The 18,214-nt window shown below is 49.2% G+C and overlaps 1 protein-coding gene across 2 annotated transcripts in view; it reads right to left on the bottom strand.

The window, feature by feature from the left end:
* The window catches only part of LOC118549992 (uncharacterized), a 228,818-nt gene extending 212,730 nt beyond the window's left edge, over positions 1–16,088 (bottom strand). For both annotated transcript variants that reach the window (XM_078070416.1, XM_078070417.1), the window contains exon 1: positions 15,960–16,088. In XM_078070416.1, coding sequence (XP_077926542.1) covers positions 15,960–16,011 — 52 coding nt within the window. In that variant the 5' untranslated portion in view covers positions 16,012–16,088. The remainder of the gene's footprint in view (positions 1–15,959) is intronic.
* Between the last annotated feature and the right edge of the window lie 2,126 nt (positions 16,089–18,214).

The raw sequence follows: 18,214 nt of genomic DNA, 5'->3' as shown, positions 1-18,214 counted from the left end.
AGGGAGCTCTGCAGACCTGCTCCTTGACATCCCAGGCTTTAAGAACTCTCTTGGCTCCAGACCCTGTCCCACACCACGTCACGTCCTGTCCATACTCTGCCTCGGCCGTACCTGCCTCTCCAAGCAGAGTGGGGCCTGGACACAAAAGAATTGCCTCATGCTCATTCCAGGCTCAATTCTTTCTGAAACGGCCCTGGGTTTCTTTATCTCAACCCCTTGTGAGAACACAGGAAACCCTGCTTCCCCAATCCTGAAATATCTGCCTCAGGAAGGAAGGTATATCGTCTTTCCAGGGCCTCTGTTTTGCTTGTGAACCAGTTCGATAGCCTGCTTTGTAAATGCGCTGCAAAAGCAAACCAATTCAGATCTTCCTTGGAAATGGCATGTTCGAAAGATAATGCCCAAATCCATTTAAACAACGGGGAAAATGTTAGGTCATAAAAGCAGGTACGAACTTTGCACAAACTAGACTAAACACGGTACTGGAGAGGTCTTTTGTTCTTGTCTTAGTTAGTTTGGTTCGTTGATTCGGGGGCGGGGGGGGAGGAGGATGGGTACCAAGAATTGTTCAGGAGAAAAATCATCCATTTCTTCTTCACCATTCTTACAGAACTTAGGGAATAGTCTGTTAATTCACCTTTTATCAAGTCCGGATGAAATTCATTTCTCATGCTTTATAAAAACCTATAAACCTTCAGCTAGTTCAATATCTTCTAATCAATTTTTGTAAATAAATAGACTAAGGCAAGACATCTTACAAGTGACTATAATTGAATTAGAGAGCTACCATGCTCACTATAAAAAGATTTCAATTAAAAATATTTGTCAGAGATGGGGCGCCTGGGTGGCTCAGATGGTTAAGCGTCTGCCTTCGGCTCAGGTCATGATCCCAGGGTCCTGGGATCGAGTCCCGCATCGGGCTCCTTGCTCAGCAGGGAGCCTGCTTCTCCCTCTCCCTCTGCTTGTTCTCTCTCCGTCTCTCTCGCAAATGAATAAATAAAAATCTTTAAAAAAAAAAAAAAAAAATATTTGTCAGAGATGAAGGGTGGGGTGGACCTGGGGATTGCGTCACGGTCCCAGAATTCTGTTTCTATAATTAATATATAATTATAGAAGTTACATAAAAATATAAATGTATATATATAATATATATAATTATAGAAATTATATAAAAATATATATATAATGCTATATATATTTCTATATAATTCTGTTTATATAAGCACAAACAGTATTTGTGCTTGACAATGATTTCTGGGCCATCACCCTTGATTTCCAAGCTGGGCTCCAGTATTAATCACGCTCACATGAACCTCAGATGGCCTTTACTTCAGAGCCGATGACAGACCCACCTTCGGTGAATAATCATCAGTTATATATATATATATGTATATATAAGTATAAACTCTATCTTGAAGTCACTAAATTCCAAGGCAACTTCTCCCTCTGTCTGTTCCTAAGGACCATGGCCACAGATCTGAGGTGTTACTTGTATACCAAACACTGCAATGCAGCTAAAAAAAAATTAAAATTAAAAAAAAAAAAAAGGACAGGCGTGCTTGGCCTCCAGCCTCTGAAAGCCATTTCTTAGGTGGTGTTTCTCAATTCAGAAAGGCTCTTCCCAGGAACAGTCCCCACGTTTTCCAGCCGCCTCCCATGCCCTGCGCTCTGCTCCACCCCGGCTGCCTGGCCTGCTGCCTCCTGTTGCCCACCCAAGTGGGCCTGCCTCCAGCGTCCCCCAGCTCACACTGTGCCTCTCGAGCGGCTCCCCGAGGATGTCCGCATTGAGGAGTGTGAACAAAAAGAGCCTTTTACAGGATCTCCCAGGCGCAGCAAGAGCGAGGCAGGCTTTGAGGAACCTGCCAAGGAGGGCAAAGGCCTCGCTTTGAAAACGCTTCTCCAGTTTGCTGACTCGTGGGACTTGGCAAGCTCAGGGAACAGCGCTGCCGGGAAGAAAGCCCCTGGACCGGCCTCCCTGGCGGGCGCCCCCTGCCCTTTTCATCAGGCCCCATGTGACACCCGTGAGGGAGCTGGTGGCAGAGCCGGCTGAATGAAGACTGTTTGTCAGGGCCCCCTCCCCCGACTGCAGCCCATACGTCAGGACACACGCCTCCCGACTGCTAAATAATGGCTGGGAAAAGGCCAGCACCCCGTCACCCAGAAGGCCCGTCCATCCTGCGACTCTGGCCTTCTGATCGCTCCCCTTGGGCCCACCTGGCCGTAAGTTCCGTGTTTGTACGACATGCTGACATGCCGGAGGGGCCAGGCAAGGACGGGGAGCAGTCAGAATCGAGCAAGTGAGAAAAGGCAGTAGGAAAAATCCATCGACCACAGGAGACCCGTCTCCTTTGCGCTGGGGCAGCAGTAAGACCCCATGTTTCAGCACAAGAAGTCCTATACGGCGGCCCAGGTTAAGTTGGCTTCTGGGTCGATGGCAACTTCTATGCTGTCACTCAGTTTCTCCCTCTGTAGAACAGGCCTAGGAGACACGGGCCCATGGGAAGTGCTCCATAAAGCCCCATTGTTTAATCAGTCGACAAACTGCAATTCCAAGTTTTAAATACTTCATCCACTGACCACCAGGGATGGGTGAATGAGAGCAAGAACTCAGGGATGGCCACCTCGCCCATCTGTTTACTTTTCCTGCCTGAGTCTAACGTGGCTTCAAGGCCCTGGGCTCACAGTGGACTCACAGTGGCCACGTCTCTTCCTGTGGCAGCCAAAGGGGGCAAGGACGGACCTACCACAAAGGGCTGTTGTGAAGATGCAGACGCTCAAGAGCAAGGATCAAGGGCAAGTTCCCACACAGGAGGCAACCCAGGGCACCCCCTTGCTGAGATTTTAGGAGCAAAAAGAAAATGTGGTCACTTACAGAAGGCAGGAAGCACAAGTCAAAGCCTTTCTGTGAATCAAAAAAAGGCACACCCTCCAGGTGCAAGAGTTCCAAACATCCCCCCTGGGCAGACAAGTTCCAAACGGGGTACCTAGGTCGGCAAGACAGGTAGGACCTGGCATCCCTTTTTCCCAGACCAGGGCTATAGTGAGAGCAGCCCTGCCTGGGGGTCAGCCCCAGCCGGCCCCGCCTGTCTGGGCACCCTCGCACACCCTCCCGGGCCCAAGCTCCGTTGCTAGACAGGGAACGGTCAAGGTCGCACGGGAGCTCCTCACAGGTGCAGGAAGGAACACCAAAGCATCTTCTTAAGAAGTAAACAATGTTGCCTGATTTAGCTCTAATTTTTTTTTCTGAATGGCTTTGAAGTGGCAGTTTCTAGGGAAACCCCCAACGCCCTTTTAAGGGGGAGAGCAAGGACTCCAGCATGTTGCAGTTACGGAAGCCACGGCCAGGCCTCGAACGCGCAGGAAGCACGCCGTCAGTACTCCGACGTGCAGGCGAGCGAGCCCCGCCTCGCCTCTGGGAGCAGACGGTCCAGTGCCTTAGAGGGACCAACAGTAACATGTGGCAAAGGGAAGTAAAGAGGGCCCGAGAAAGTGCTGACAGGCATACAGGACTGAACAATTCATTGATTTTAGGAGAACCAAAGGAGGCTTCGCAGGGGAGTTGGCCTCTGCTGAGAGGTAGGCTTCCCAGGATGAGAACAGCCAGGTTAAGGGAAAAGCTTGTGAAGTGAGAGAGCTTGTGATGTGGCCAGAGCACAGGGTAGGTGGCTGGAAGCCAGCTGGGCCAACCCAGGAAAACTGTAAGAACAAGGAAGGGTCAGAACATTGCTGCGGTGGGGGGCGAGGGGGGAGGTAATATTCGACCTGTGTCTTAGGATAACTCTGACCAGACTGTAAAGACTAACGACACTAAAATCATCTAGAAGACTCGCAATGACCAAGGAAGGAGGCTGAGGCACGTGGCCAGGCCCGTAAGGACAGAAAGGTGAAAGCGGGGATGGGGATAGGGACAAGGTGACTCTGTTGTGGGGGTCTCTCATCAATTGGATGGGCCCGAGGTTGGCAGTGGATAGTGAGCACAGAAGTGAGAGCAGGTTTGGAAGAACAGCATGGAATTCAGTTAAGGAGAATCCCAGTGTGAGACGCTAACAACTCAGTCTTGTAGAAGCGTGTGACAATTAATGAACCAATTAGGTCATTTTAAAACTGAAAGGCAGCGGCACGTGGGTGACACAGGCAGTTAGGCGCCCGGCTCTTGGTTTCGGCTCAGGTCCTGATCTCAGGGTGGTGGGATCGAGCCCCGTGGCGGGCTCTGTGCTCAGCACGAAGTCTGCTTAAGACCCTCTCTCCCAATCTCTCCCTCTCAAATAAATACATAAATCTTTTTAATAAATATACAAATAAATAAATAAAACTGAAAGGCAAAGGGGTGCCTGGGTGACTCAGTCGGTTAAGCGTCCGACTCTTGATCTCAGCGCAGGTCTTGATCTCAGGATCAAGATCTCAGAGCACGGAGTCTACTTAAAAAAAGAAAAGAAAAATACCCTGAAAGGCAAAGAGATTGCTCGCGAACTAGGGAGCTGCATATGGGTTCCTGCCTTGTTCCCGTGGCTGTGGAAGTGACCAGGTCAGGGCAGTGGCTCTCAGGTACATCAGGATCGCCTGGGAGCACAGGGACCACGCAGGAGCCCTGACCTCGCCCCCAATTCATTGTTCAGCGGCTGGTGTCAGTACCTAGAGAGGGGAATGGATTCCACCTACTCAGTTAAAAAAATTAAAAGTCAAGGAGATTCCTTTCAACTTTTAACTTCTTTCTCATTAATTAACTAGAATATCTTCCTCTGTTCACTTTTAGCTAAATAGTCTCTTTAACTGATTAACTGAAGTTAATTCGCCTTGGCCAGCAAGAAGGTCAGAGGAATCAGCCTCAGGAGAAAGGATCTCAGATCACAAAGGCTATTTTGTCAGAGCTGAGAGTTGATGGAGAAACAGAGAAATAAAGATGTCAGGAGGGCATGGCTAGGGAGAACGGTTGGTCTGAGCACTGTGGGCAAATACGGCTCAGCAGTTGTGGGTGGTCACTAGAAAATGCTGTAAGGAGCCAAAGCGGAAACTGGGGAGCCCTAGATCTTGTCCTCAAGGAAGGAGCACGCAGCAGGGAGTCCTGGGGCTCCCGGAGCACGGGCTCCCTGCCAGCCCCCTGGGCCCACCCCCAGATAAGGCCCAGGCTGTCTCAGCAGAGCGCCCCTGAAGGCTTTGCTGCTATTAACCTTTGGCCCCACGACCTGCATGACCTGTGCAGAATCATTTCAAAGTTGACCGAGACTTGCTAAATTATCACATGAAGAAAAGACAACAAGGCACGACTGGAAAACATAGGAGAGCAAATGCAAAAACCTTGAAATCCTACCGGTCATGGAAAAGGAATATCTCAACTCAAACAAGCTTGGAATCAAAGGCCAAGTTCTACAAAACTTCAAATATCGGCATTTAGTATAAAGTGTCATTTAGAAACAAATGACAAAAGAAAAACACATGTATCTTAAAAGTTAATTAGCAAAGGGCCAGAGAAAGGGGAAAAAAAAGGAGGCTCTGTTTTCCTTTTATGTGGAACCTAGACTAAGTGTGAGCCCAACTGCCCTGTTTCTAACATCCCTGACCTCACAGGGAGGCTGACAACCATCCCAGGGGCCCCCACTCTCCTGGTTTGGGGGGGTGAACCTCAGGTCCTGCGAACCCCCCAGTCGGCTGGTCACCTGGGTCCAGGTCTCAGGAGAATCAGGGCCTACAAAGCCAGGCTGTTGGGGCCATGAAGGTATGGGTTTGGGAGTGAGCCAGACCCCCCAGATCTGTCAGCTCCCGGGCTGCCCCTTCTTGGACAGGGTCCCAGCACAGGGCACACAACTCCCCGGAGCTCAAAAAATGGGGCTTCAAAAACCCACTTGACGGGATTCAAATGGAAAGGAACCTAAGGTGCACAGTGTTTGGCGCCCAGGGAGCCCTCCATCAGAGTGAGCCACGACATGTGGGGCAGGCTGACCAGGGGTGATGGCCCACAGTGGGAGGCAGGCAGGCATGCCCACCCGTGCCGCCTCCCCTGGCCCACATGCAGTCCCTGTCGCATGAGGCCCCAGCCCAGGCTCCCCACGGGAGGCCGGCGCACTCAGGGCCCCGGGCAAGCTTGAGAGCCTCTGAGCAGGCACCAGAAGTCATGCAAGGAAGCCACGGCCCCGGCCACCGTGCCTCCCGCGGGCTGAGCAGGGAGGGAGGCAGGGAGCCGCTGAGAGAAGCAAGCTGCAAGGGTTTCTCAGTGCTCAGTGATGAAGAATTGTGTTCCCCAGGGGCATGCTCGACAGCACAGTTAGCGACAGCAGGGAGTCCTGGAGCCCCACTCCTGCCCACCGCTGTCCTCCTGAGCCCTCATGTCCTCCTGAGCCCTCGTAGCACCGGGCTGTTGGGCAGGAGCCTGGGCCTTCTCATCGGCCAGGGGGAGCAGGGCGTGCTAGCCTCGGCCAGGCGGGGCACCTGCCTCCTTGGGGGGGGGGGGCGCACAGAAAACACTGCTCCTGGCGCTGCGGCCATGCTAAGGGGATGAAATAAGACCCTTTTATTTTCAAAGATTTTGTGAGTGTCTTTGAAACTGCTCTGCTGGCTTTTTCAGCGGCTATGCAACATTCACAGGCGCATGACAGAGAGGAAAGATGCAGAGAGACCATGGAGATGCAAGTGTTTTGTTCACTGAGCCGTGTTCTCTGAGCTCCTACCAAATAGCAGCCTTTCAGTTACACTCTGTGCTTTGCCCCCCACAGCAAAGATGCCCACACGGTAGACTCTGCTGTCTTCTCCCCCCACCTCCCCCTCGGGCCCCACCTTGGAAGGAGCCTGTGAAAGCTCTTTTGTACTCAAGTACAGTTATTATAAGGTGTGGTTCCCTAGACATTGGCCTCTCTCTATTTTGACAGTATGACTTCCTGTGATATTACTGAGTCTCTCCTGTCGTCCCAGTAGCAAACGCTGATACCTGGGTGGTTTTTCTTTTTCTTTTTTTTCTTTTTTTTTTGTCTCTCAACAAAGTACTTGACATTTAATGCATCATCAAAAAGTTTCTGAGGTTTTGGGGCTAAAACTCTGAAAGTATTACTTCCTGTCCCGGCTGCAGCTCGGGTACGTGAGCAGCCCAGGGCCTCTGAAGGAGGGCTGTTGCTGTGCTGTCAGCTTCAGCAGATGGTCTCCAAGATTTCAAAACCCATCCTGCCCCCAGTGAACCCTCTCAAAGGCTGAGCAATGTGCTCCAGACCAGAAACCAAAAAGGCCACTGGTTCCTGTCCCTTAGGTCCAGGGTCCTTGAGCAAGTCACTTAATCTCTCTGCTACTCAGGAGGGTAGAATTGCAGAGTTGTGCAAAATGATCTCCAGGGAACAGTCTGGCATCCGATTCCCTGGTGAACAAGGACAGACTTGAACCGTCCTCAGGGCTATAAGGTGACCTGCAGTGGAACCACACATTTTTCCTAGAGGTAGGAAGAGGACCTTGGTCTCCCCCAAAGCCATCCTCAATGGCCTAGCACCATGGGAATCTGCTGGACCTGCTCTGTAGAAGCTGGAGTTTGCACCCAGCAAGGCAGACGAGCACTCATCATTTATGTGACTCCTTATTCCTTCTGCAGGACTTAGGGTGCCCATACTCTTAGAAGGGAGCCCGGAATTATCCTGAGTGATTGCAGAGAGGGGCAGGGAGGGAAGGCTTCCCCAAGGAACTAACCCTTGAGCTGACTCAAGATTTCAGTAGCAGTTGAGCAGCTAGACATTCCAGGCAAAGGCACCAGAAGTGCCAAGGCCACAGCCCCAAGACGGGGCACGGTGGGTAGCGCCACACGGATCAACGGGACCGGGCCACGGGGTACGTGGGCAGTGCCGGACCCCAGGCCGAGGCTTCGCCATCTGCTGAGCAGTGTGGCTCTTTCTCGCTTCCGGTTTTTAAGCGGGTGGGGGAGCACAGTAAGGCTATGTAGGTGGAGGATCAGGGCACTGGTTTTGGGGGCCATCCAGACTTCCCATTGGATCCCTGCCCTTACTGATGGTATAATCTCTGGTGAAATACTTAATCTGTCTGTGCCTCCATGGTCTCATCTGCAAAATGACATAATGCTACCCACCTCCTCGGATTGTCGTGAGGAGGATTGTGCCGAGCACAGGGGCTTGACATTCAGGTATAGCAGCTGCCTAAACCGAGAGGTGAGGTCTCGGTTTGGGCTTTCAGAATTCTTACTCTAGAGCCATCTGGGAGATGGAAGGAGGGAGTAGGACAGGCGGCAGGGGTGAATCCAATGTGTGCACACACACACGACTCGATTGTGGGGCAAACTACATACCACAGAGAAGATGTGATCTCATTTGAAGGAGAAAGAGGGGAGAAGTCTGGAAAGGGTTCACAGGGGAGGTGACGTAGGAAATGGGTCTTGTTGGAAGAAATGAAGAGAGAACAACACAGATGAGAACCAGAATCGTGGAAGTTCAAGGTGTATAGGAGCAATGAGAACAATCCAGAGCCAGTGCGTCCACACTCGGGTGGAAGGACAGGGAGGAAGGCTCTTGTGGCTCCAGACTCAGGAGGCACACGTGACATGATGAATGCGTCTGCGGGGGGGGGCGGGGGGGGACAGGGCTGTCATGATAAGTCGGGCCAGATCCTGTGCCGGTGAAGGCCATGCTCAGGAACGTGGAATGTATTCAGTAGGTAGCAAGGAGTGTTGCTACCTCTAATAAAGGACTAGGGTATACTCCTTTATTAGAATTACGTATTTCCTGTCCACTGATCCACAAACAAGTTTTCAAGAAAGGAGGGAGGCAGCAGTAGAAGTCTTCTGACCACCCCTGGCTCTCCCGTGTTCAAGGGAAATGAACCGAATCTATTCATGCTCCATTATAACCAAGGCAGAGTGTCCTCTCTCTCCCACGCGTGCTAACGTTAATAAGGACAGCTGACTTGGCTCAGTCTGGAGTGCTTTCACTGTCTTAACTCATTTGATCCTCATACTAGGAGCAATATTATTCTTTTCCCACTTTATGGATGAGGAAACAAGACACCGAGCCACGGAACTTAGCCAAGGTCACCCAACTAGTAATGGGCCAATGGGCAGTCCAGCACACAAGCCTGCAGAAAAAGCACCAGAGGTTTCTCTGCTAGCACAGGAAAAGATCCCAGCACATGAGTGGCCAGTGGGCTCCCAAGGGAAGTCAGATTGCCATGCGAGGACTGTTTATCACCTCCATCCTGTAGATGAGGAACAGACACTAAGAACCATTTTCCCAGTAACTGGAATGGCCAGAATATGAGCCAGGAGCAGTCCGGTTGCAAAGCCCATTTCTCCCCCTGCTGCCCAACCACGTGGCAGGCCCTTCTCCCAACACGCACTCACTTTCTACCCAAGAATAGGGAGGCCGTTTCATCAGCACCCCTGCTTCCTGACCCACACAGATGAGAAACAACCCAGAAAGTGTATGCCAGGGACAGGAGCGCCTCGCAACAGTGCGATGTTGGACATGGACATGGACAATGAATTAGTCCAACAACCCCATACTTTGTCTCCCTCCCCTTCTCCATCATAACCACCAGACCAGGAGCAAGCCTCCTCTGCTTTCAAGAGGGTGAGGGACCGAGAACAGCAACCTCTCCCCTTTGTTTCCAACTGCCTGAGCCTCTGGCAAATCCAAATTCTTCTGACAGTGGTAGGCAGATCTCATCTCTATCTAAGAAGCCCTCAGGATATTAGCTGTGGCAACGTGCACCCCGGGAGGAAGCCAGACACATCCATTGAAAACCTAACTGTGTCTAGGCGACCAACTTCCCCCAGGTCCCTGGGGGACTCATTAAATGTCTGTATCTTCATTTCCTCCATGGTAGAAAAGGGGTAATAATCCTGACCTACCTCACCAGAGTGCTGTAAGTAGGAATAACTAATTAACGCTAGCGAAGCACTTTAAAAGTAAAAAGCACTTTGCAATAATTAACGTGGTTTCTGCTTTCATCTCCTGCAGCCTCATGAATAGAAGCGAGGGCCCAGATAGCTACAGATGGCAAGGAGCGTGCGTGCCCAGGCAGCGGCTTTCCCGAGGAGGTACAAGGGTGGACCTGTCAGGGCCATCAAAGTGGTCTCGGGGCTCCCAGCCACTGGAGACTGTTCCAAGCTGACAATTCTCAATCCATTTGCATCCACTTAGCTTTCTAGAGACCGAGGCCTTTTTCAGTTACAGCAAACAACCATGAATGTGAAGCTCTGAGCAGGGAACGCAGGGCAAAAGGGACTGGGAAGTCTCTGGGGCTGCTGCTGACTTGTCTGGAAAAATCAAAATGAACTTTTTTCTTCAAAGGCTTTGCTTTTATTCATCATCATTATAAAAACAGTCAAGTCCTTGAGGTCTACAGCTGCAGAGAGAGCATACAGAATGGGCTTTCTGCGAAACACTCACACACACACACACACACACACAACAGTGCTCCAACATTTCTTGTGAGCAACGGGCAACGGGGAATTCTGGCTTTCGAGTACAGTCTTCACCTCCATTGGGCAAATTTTGCCAAACAAGGTGTGTCTGCCCTCCCACAAAAGGCACCTCCTTTATGAGAATGTTCGTATCTAGGGAGGGGCCTTCCCTAAGGGAGAAGTTTCTTTAATAACTGTGCAAAGGGCTGGCCCCTGGAGGATTGTACCCCTTCTGCGAGCTGTCGCTATCACAAAGATGTCATCAGCACATCACGGAGCTTATTACGGACGGGGCTGGATGTCGCTAACCTGCTTTATTCGTGTAACAGCTCAGGGCCTATATGGTCAAAGGGCATCTGTGGGCTGGGCTGGGAATCACCATGCCTAGCAGTGTTCCTTAGGAAAATAAGTCCTGATCTCCAAGAAGCTGCCTTGGGATCCGAATGCAAGCCATTTGTAAGAAGGAAACTGCCCTGAAATATTAGACACCGTTTTCCCATTATTTCAGAGGTGAGGAATGTGGTTATCTTGAATTTCCTCTGGATAGACGGTGTTCCTTTTCTCCTTCTCCCCTGCTTCCTCTTTTCCTTCCTCCACGCCATTTTATTAGCTGATAAACCATTGGTGGGTCACATGGGCGTCCCAGAAGGAAGTTAGGGATAAGCTCTACCAGAAAGAGGCCGAGAGCAGATGACAGGCACCATGGTCCTGACCCGGGCACAGGGTGACACGGAGAGGGGAAAGGCTAAGCCTCAGGGCAACCTGGCGTAAGCTCCCCCCCAAGTCAAGGGCTTAAGAGAGAGACGCAAGGAGATAGAGAAAACCTTGAGGGGCCCTTCTGATAAGAAAGACATAAGCAGTCCTTGGAGGCCAGACTGTTGCAGAGACAGAGACTGGAAAGGACAATGAATTAGTCCAACAGTGCACGAGATGAGTGGACAGTAAAATTAAAATTACCTGATAGGGCGCCTGGGTGGCTCAGTCGGTTGAGCGTCTGCCTTCAGCTCAGGTCATGAACCCAGGGTCCTGGGATGGAGCCCCGCATTGGGCTCCCTGCTCAGCGGGGAGCCTGTTTCTCCCTCTGCCTCTGCTGCCCTCCCTGCCCTCCCCTGTCCCCCGCTCATGCTTGCTCTCTCTCTCTCTCTCACAAAAATAAATAAAATCTAAATTAATAAAATAAAATAAAATTACCTGGTGGTTTTGGATTGGCTTGAGCGAGAGTAGAAAGTAGTGTATACCAAAGGCGTAAAAAATGTGCTTGACAGTAAAGATGAAAAGGCCACCCCCTTCTACAGGGGAGGGGAAGTTCCTTCCCTGAGAGCCGTGTGATGTACCTCAAGACTCCCTCACCCTGCATGCCGGTCCCAAGGGAGGGCTCCCAGACAGTAGCTCTGGGGGAAGGTGGCATTCAGGCAGGGACCTCTCAAGTCTGGGCGCCCTGGCCACGTCCTGGAGCTCCCTGCAGGGACCCCTCACGAAGCTGTCCCTCCAAACATGGTGAAGGCCAGAACAGAGAGAGAGGCAGCAGAAGACGCCTGCCTTCCACCCTGATTAGTTGTGTGCAGGGGTGAGGCTGGAGACCACCCCTCAATCTCAACAGCAGAGGCGCCAGCCAGCCCGAGTGCATGCAGCTATGGACAACAGGCCAGACTGTCCCCGGGCACGTCGGCTAAAGATCAGCTCTCTTGGGCAGCCTTCACAGAAGCACAAGTCAAGTTTTCTTCTTTGAAAGAACATTTTAAGATTAAAACAACAAAACACGTAAGTGAATGTAAATGACGCCTTATTATATAGGCTTTGCATCAGATCATTATTACAGTCTTGCATGGGACGGGCTTCCCGGGGGTGAACTGCGCGGCCACAAAGGACTCCGCACCAAAGGCCCCCATGCTTGGTTTTGTGCTCTGCCATCATCACCTTGACATTCTTAGTCATTTTTGAACAAATAGCTCCACGTTTTCATTTTGCACTGGAGCCCGAGAACTAGGTAGCCAGTCCCCGTCCAGTGAGGTAAGAAAAACACCGATATTACCAACATGCCCCTTTTACAGATGAGAAGACTGAGGGTTAGGCAGGTCAAATGGCTCCTCTAACGTCACTCCATTAGTAGGCAGCTCACTGCAGCTCCCAGGCATTCTACCTCCCAAACCGGTATTTGCTCTGATTCCTCAATGCAATGTGCACATTGCTGAGCACCTGCCCAGCTCACGATGAAAACCTTCCATAACTGCCCCCCACCTTCCATGCTGACCCCTCAGCCCTATCTACACAGCTCGAGATCACCATCCCCAGCCATAGCTGATGCCCAAGCTGGACCAGGCTGGGCCCATCGGATTGTCTCTCCCAGGAATCTGGAATTGGCACCCAGAGGGACAGAAGATGGGGGTCAGCAAAAGGGGGAATCGGAACAATACTTGGCACAGAGGACTGGCAGGCCCAGGCACGGAAAGGTCACAGGAAACAACGTGCACCTTCCACTCTTTCCTGTCCGCACCCCTAGAGTGCAAATTCCCAGAGAGACACGGTCTAGAGCAAGGGCTCAGGTGTTACCATATGGCCCGGTGATAGTCATCTGGGAACCTTGGGAAAAAGTGCCTCATGTGACCTTACCAATGGCTGAAAGCCTGCCACACCTGCTGGCCGTAGGAGTGACCTGAGGACGGCAAATAGTGCCTGGCAACATTTCTTATTCATGCTGCTACTCGTGCTTCATATAGAAAAATGTATACAGCATTTACGATGTACCAGGTACTGTTCCGCGTGTTTTACAGATAATCAATGCATTGAATCCTCCTCCCAACCCTGTGAACTAGGTATTATTATCATCATCCCCATTTTACAGGCAAAGAGAGGTTATGTAACTTGCCTGAACTCACACAGCTGGTATGTGGGTTTGAACCAGGATTTGAACCACACGGTGTGGCTGCAGAGTCTAGGTTCTTAACCCTCGAACAAAGCTGCCTCTCAGAAGTGTCATTCTGGCCAGTCTGAGAGAAGCAAGGCAACGTGCAGTTGCTATTTTTAAGTTCCATTTTACCTTTTCAAGAGGCAGTCTCACAAAAGTCTTGGCTAACTGGAAACGTTGAGGGATTTGAGCAGTCAAAATGGACATCGCCCAGACTACACACCGTGAGTGAATGAATACTCAGACCCTCAGATTCCCCCTCAGCTCCTGTTCTCTCTCTCTCTCTCCCTGTCTCTCTGAGACACACACACACACACACACACACACACACACACACACACACGTCCCAGTAGGTTCTTTTGCCCACTTTCCGAGCACACAATAAATTAGAAGGAAATGAAAGTCTACGGCAAGCCGGCAAGCTGACAGTATAAGAAAACATTACCATGAGCCCAGCAGTAAAAGAGACATGAAACATCCTAAAAGCAATCATAAACCTTATAAAGAATGGCAGCTCCACTTTATGTCAGAACATTCAAACAGCCCTAAACATTTTGACCCTCCATCCCAACCCCGTACACAAACAAATACTGTTTTCTCAGTGTGTAAGCCATTTTCAGTGGAGTTATCTATGATTTGCACATGAAGGCATCCTGCTTCCAGGAACAATTGAGATGATTTTGCTATATTCGGTATATTATGCTTAAGAAGGCAGAGGAGTATGTGATATATTTTAATATACTTTTTAAAGACAACTAAAATGGTTACTTTTTTTTTTTTTGGATAGCTTAAGTAGGTAGACCAGGGAGCAGAAATTTTTATTTCTTTGTTGTTTTGGTTGGTTGGTTGGTTAGTCTGGGGGCAGATGCTTGTCATTTTGGGTCTGGACTGTATGGCAACATTTTTTTTCTCTCATCGCCCTTTAAAATGTCATGTGCTCTATAATTCTCCATGTTTCCCACCATTCCTTTTTCCAAATGAATTTTTATTTGAAGATAATTGTAGGTTCACATGCGATTGTATGAAACAGTGCAGAGAGATCCCATGTTCCTTTTCCCCAGTCTCCCCCAAAGGTAACATCCTGCCAAACTCTAGTACCACAACACTACCAGGATATTGACATTGATGGAAACAAGACAATGACAGTTGAGTCACCACGAGTATCCTTCATGAACGCTACCCACAGCCCATCACCACCCCACCCCTGACCTCTTGGTAAACTCTCATCTGTTCTCCATTCCTATAATTTTGTCATTAGTAGTGGTCCATGGTATGGAAGGACCACAGTTACTGAAGGACATATCCACCATTCTTTTTTCTTTTAAACACAGACTTTTTCCTCATTTACATGACCTGCCTTCACCCTGTGGGCATCTGAACTTGTGACCCCTGGGGTAGAGTCTCACCGGAGATCTCGAAAACTCAGATATCGGGAATGACTAACTTCCTCTCAGCTCTGTCTGTCCAATCTGTGGATTCTACAGGTCCACAGTTTTGATCCTGGGAAGAAAAGATTCCCCAACACAGAGCTGGTTCTCATCTCTTACTACTAGCTGGTATGTGCTCAGGAAATGCAACACTGGAACCAATATAACCAGGACAGTGGTTATGAACCAAAACAATCATCCTATAAAACTGAAAGACAAATATGGACTTCTTTAGCAATCACCCCTGCTTTGTTTTTTGCCTTCTGGTAGCTCCTTTAATGAGCACAGAAAAGAAGGGTTAAATCCATTCAGAACTCTGAAATTCCTTATCTTGTACTCTCCCACCTTTCACTGAGCCACTGCTGTTTAGAATGTTCCTGTACTAAGTACTTCACTCTTTCTCAGTTAATTTCCACTTTTTCATTTGCCTAACTTCTGTAACATATCTTTGTTTTTAAATATCTCATTCTTATATGATAAAAATTCTACTAGCTCTGAGATACTTAACAACTCAAAGTGTCTCATACTATATTTTATTCAAGAAATGTTTTTTGAGCACCAATTCTACGTCAGGGCTATATTTAATGATTATATATGCCCTTTTCTCATAAAATAAATTATTTAAGCCACTAACAGTTGAATTAGGGTCCTCCAAAAATGTCAGGTCTTCCCCCAGCATCTTATTCATAGCAAATGCTTTAAAATGTTCTTAACTTAATTGACTTGCTAGGATATCTTTCAGAAATTGGAATATGTGTAGTGTGGATCAGTCCACTAATCTACTAGCAGCAATAGCCTTCTCTTTCTTTCATGATATACTTTCCTTTTATTCTTTACACTTCTTTCCTTGAATTCTGAACCCTGGACTATTGCCAATACCACCCTAACCCAACACCATCAGTGTTGCTCACTCGTCATTCCTTATCACCCACTGAGGACGTTTCTGTGCACTGAGCACTAGGAATGACAGCAAGAACAGCCATTTCATTTGTCCCCACAACATAAGTATGGTAAGTCTGATGCAAGGTGAGCATGACAGCAAGGTAAGTATGACTTCCTGTGTCATAGATGAGGCACCGGATGTGACTTTCTCAAAATCTCTGAGTTGATAAGTAACAGAGCAGGATTCAAACTCTGGCCTGTCTGATGTCAAAGTCCATTCTCTTAGGACTTGGTCAGACCACTTTCCAGCCTCAAAGCCCCAGAGAAGACCTTCATCCACCTCACTGATAAGACAAATTCTTACCACTGATTTTCCTAGAAGAGAAGAACCCAGTTTGGCTCCATCCTGTCTCCATTCACTAGGTTTCATTTCTTTCATGCTGCAGATCAGGTTCCTAGGAAACAGACTTCAGACAGACACTTGGGTCCAGGAGGATTCATAAGGAGTGCTCAGTGGATCAAGACCTGTGGGGAAGTAAAGGAAGTGGGACTGGGTGAAAGGAAATATTGAATTTCAGTGTCATCAAAATCCAAGCCTCAGCTTACACTTGGGGAGGTCCGAAATGTCCCAAATGGAGTCAAGGGGGCCATGCCCACAGCAATCAATCATTGGGTGCAGACTGTCCCAGGAGGTGGGCATGAACTTGGCCCTGGCAAATCCCAGAGAGGGACTCAGTGGAGAGCTATCAGCCACCATCACTCATGGCGGCTGGGGTAAAGACAGCTATCTGAGCAGCTGCCCTGGCATCTTTACACATAACTCCTTCTCTAATCTCCTTTTCAAACCTCTCACATCTCTTAGTAGATTCCTGGATTGGGTCTGAGGGGAAAGCCCAGCCAGTTTTGTGCATTTTTCCTATACTCTTCTTTCAGAGACCCCAGTATTATTTTTTAATTTATTCTTTCCTTTTTCCCAATGAAGGTGACAAACTATCTCCACTGCCTGCCTGGGCTCACCTGAGCACAAATTCAGGGGACAGCTTCCTTGGTTCTTCAGTGCCCCCCTCTGCAAGGGTGGTCCCAGGTGTCCAGTCCTGCTGCTGGAGCTCTGGGAATAGACTGTCTTAGTTGGCCTCAGCTACCTTTTCCTGAAGCTTTCCATTCCAGCCTTCCACTCCATCCATCCCCAGCATTCGGCTCACCTGGGCTCCACCCCGGCCTCTGACCAAGTTCTCCTATCTGCCCCAATCTTGCCCTCTTAGATGCACCCTGCTCGTCTCCCACTGCCCGAGTGATCTTTCTGGATGCAAACCTACCACGTGACTGCTCTGTCCGTTGTTTCCAGGTTATGTGCTAAGTTCTGGACTCTCACATTCCATTCCACCTGATCCAGCCAACCTCCTCAGTTTCATTTTGTTTTTTCAAAAAAGATTTATGTATTTATTTATTTATTTATTTGAGACAGAGAGTATGAGCAGGGGGAGGGGCAGAGGGAGAGGGAAAGAGAGAATCTCAAGCAACTTGCCGCCGAGCATGGAACCTGATGTGGGGCTTGATCTCACAACCCGAGATCATGACCTGAGCCAAATCAACAGTCAGAGGCTCAACCCATGGAACCACCCAGGTGGCCCTCCTCAGTTTCATTTGACAGCTCCTCTCCCCCATCACCCCTACTACACACACACACACACACACACACACACACACACACACACACACATTCTAGCAATACTTAACTATCTGTGGTTTTTCCACATCCACCACATTATTCCTATCTCCATGCCTTTTTGCTCACTGTTCCTTCTGCCTGGAATTCTTCCTATTCCAGGTTAATTCCTTCAAGACCCAACTAAGGTGTTTTCTCCTCCAGGAAGACTTCCCCACCACCAAGAGCTGGGCTACAGCGCCTGCCCTGCCCCTCAGCCTTACTCCACGTCCTCAGAAGTTATCTGCCATCACCGGCCTGTGAGACCCAGTGAACAGGTCAGAAGCTCTCCTTTCCTATGCCTGGTGCAGAGTAGGAATTGAAGATAATCCTGTCAAGTTGAATAGATTAAACCCCCTCCTCAGCATCTACACCACATATTTCCTTCATCTCCTACAACTCCTTGCTCTTCAAAAAACTGCCTGTCCCAAATGTACTCCTTTTCTTTATTTTTGCAAGGTGATTATCAAGCATAGGTTGTGCTCCACATTAAGCAAACTGGTGTTAGGAAAAATCTGTATTGTACAAGAAAATTTGGGATGATTATTTGTCTTTATAAAAGGCTGCTAGCCTAGGTTTCTTTAACTACGAAGCTCCAAGTCTCTGCACAAAAGAGCATATGAATGACAGAATGCTGATCATCAAACTGTGAATGATGATTACCTCGGGATTCTTTTACTTCCTTCTTTATTTTTTTGAGGGGGGTTATTTATTCATTTGAGAGAGAGAGAGAGAGGGAGGGCGGGAGAGCATGGAGGGAGGGGCAGAGGGAGAGGGAGAGAGAAAATCTCAAGCAAACTCCCTGCTGAGTGTGGAGCCCCACGCGGGGCTTGATCCCATGACCCTGAGATCATGACCTGAGTGAAACCAATAGTCAGACCCTTAACCCAGGCTCCCCTACTTTCTTCTTCATA

This window comes from Halichoerus grypus, chromosome 4, assembly GCF_964656455.1.
Source record: "Halichoerus grypus chromosome 4, mHalGry1.hap1.1, whole genome shotgun sequence".
Lineage (NCBI taxonomy): Eukaryota > Metazoa > Chordata > Mammalia > Carnivora > Phocidae > Halichoerus > Halichoerus grypus.
The sequence above is the reverse complement of the archived record's forward strand: the minus strand, read 5'-3'. Positions and strand labels throughout refer to the sequence as shown.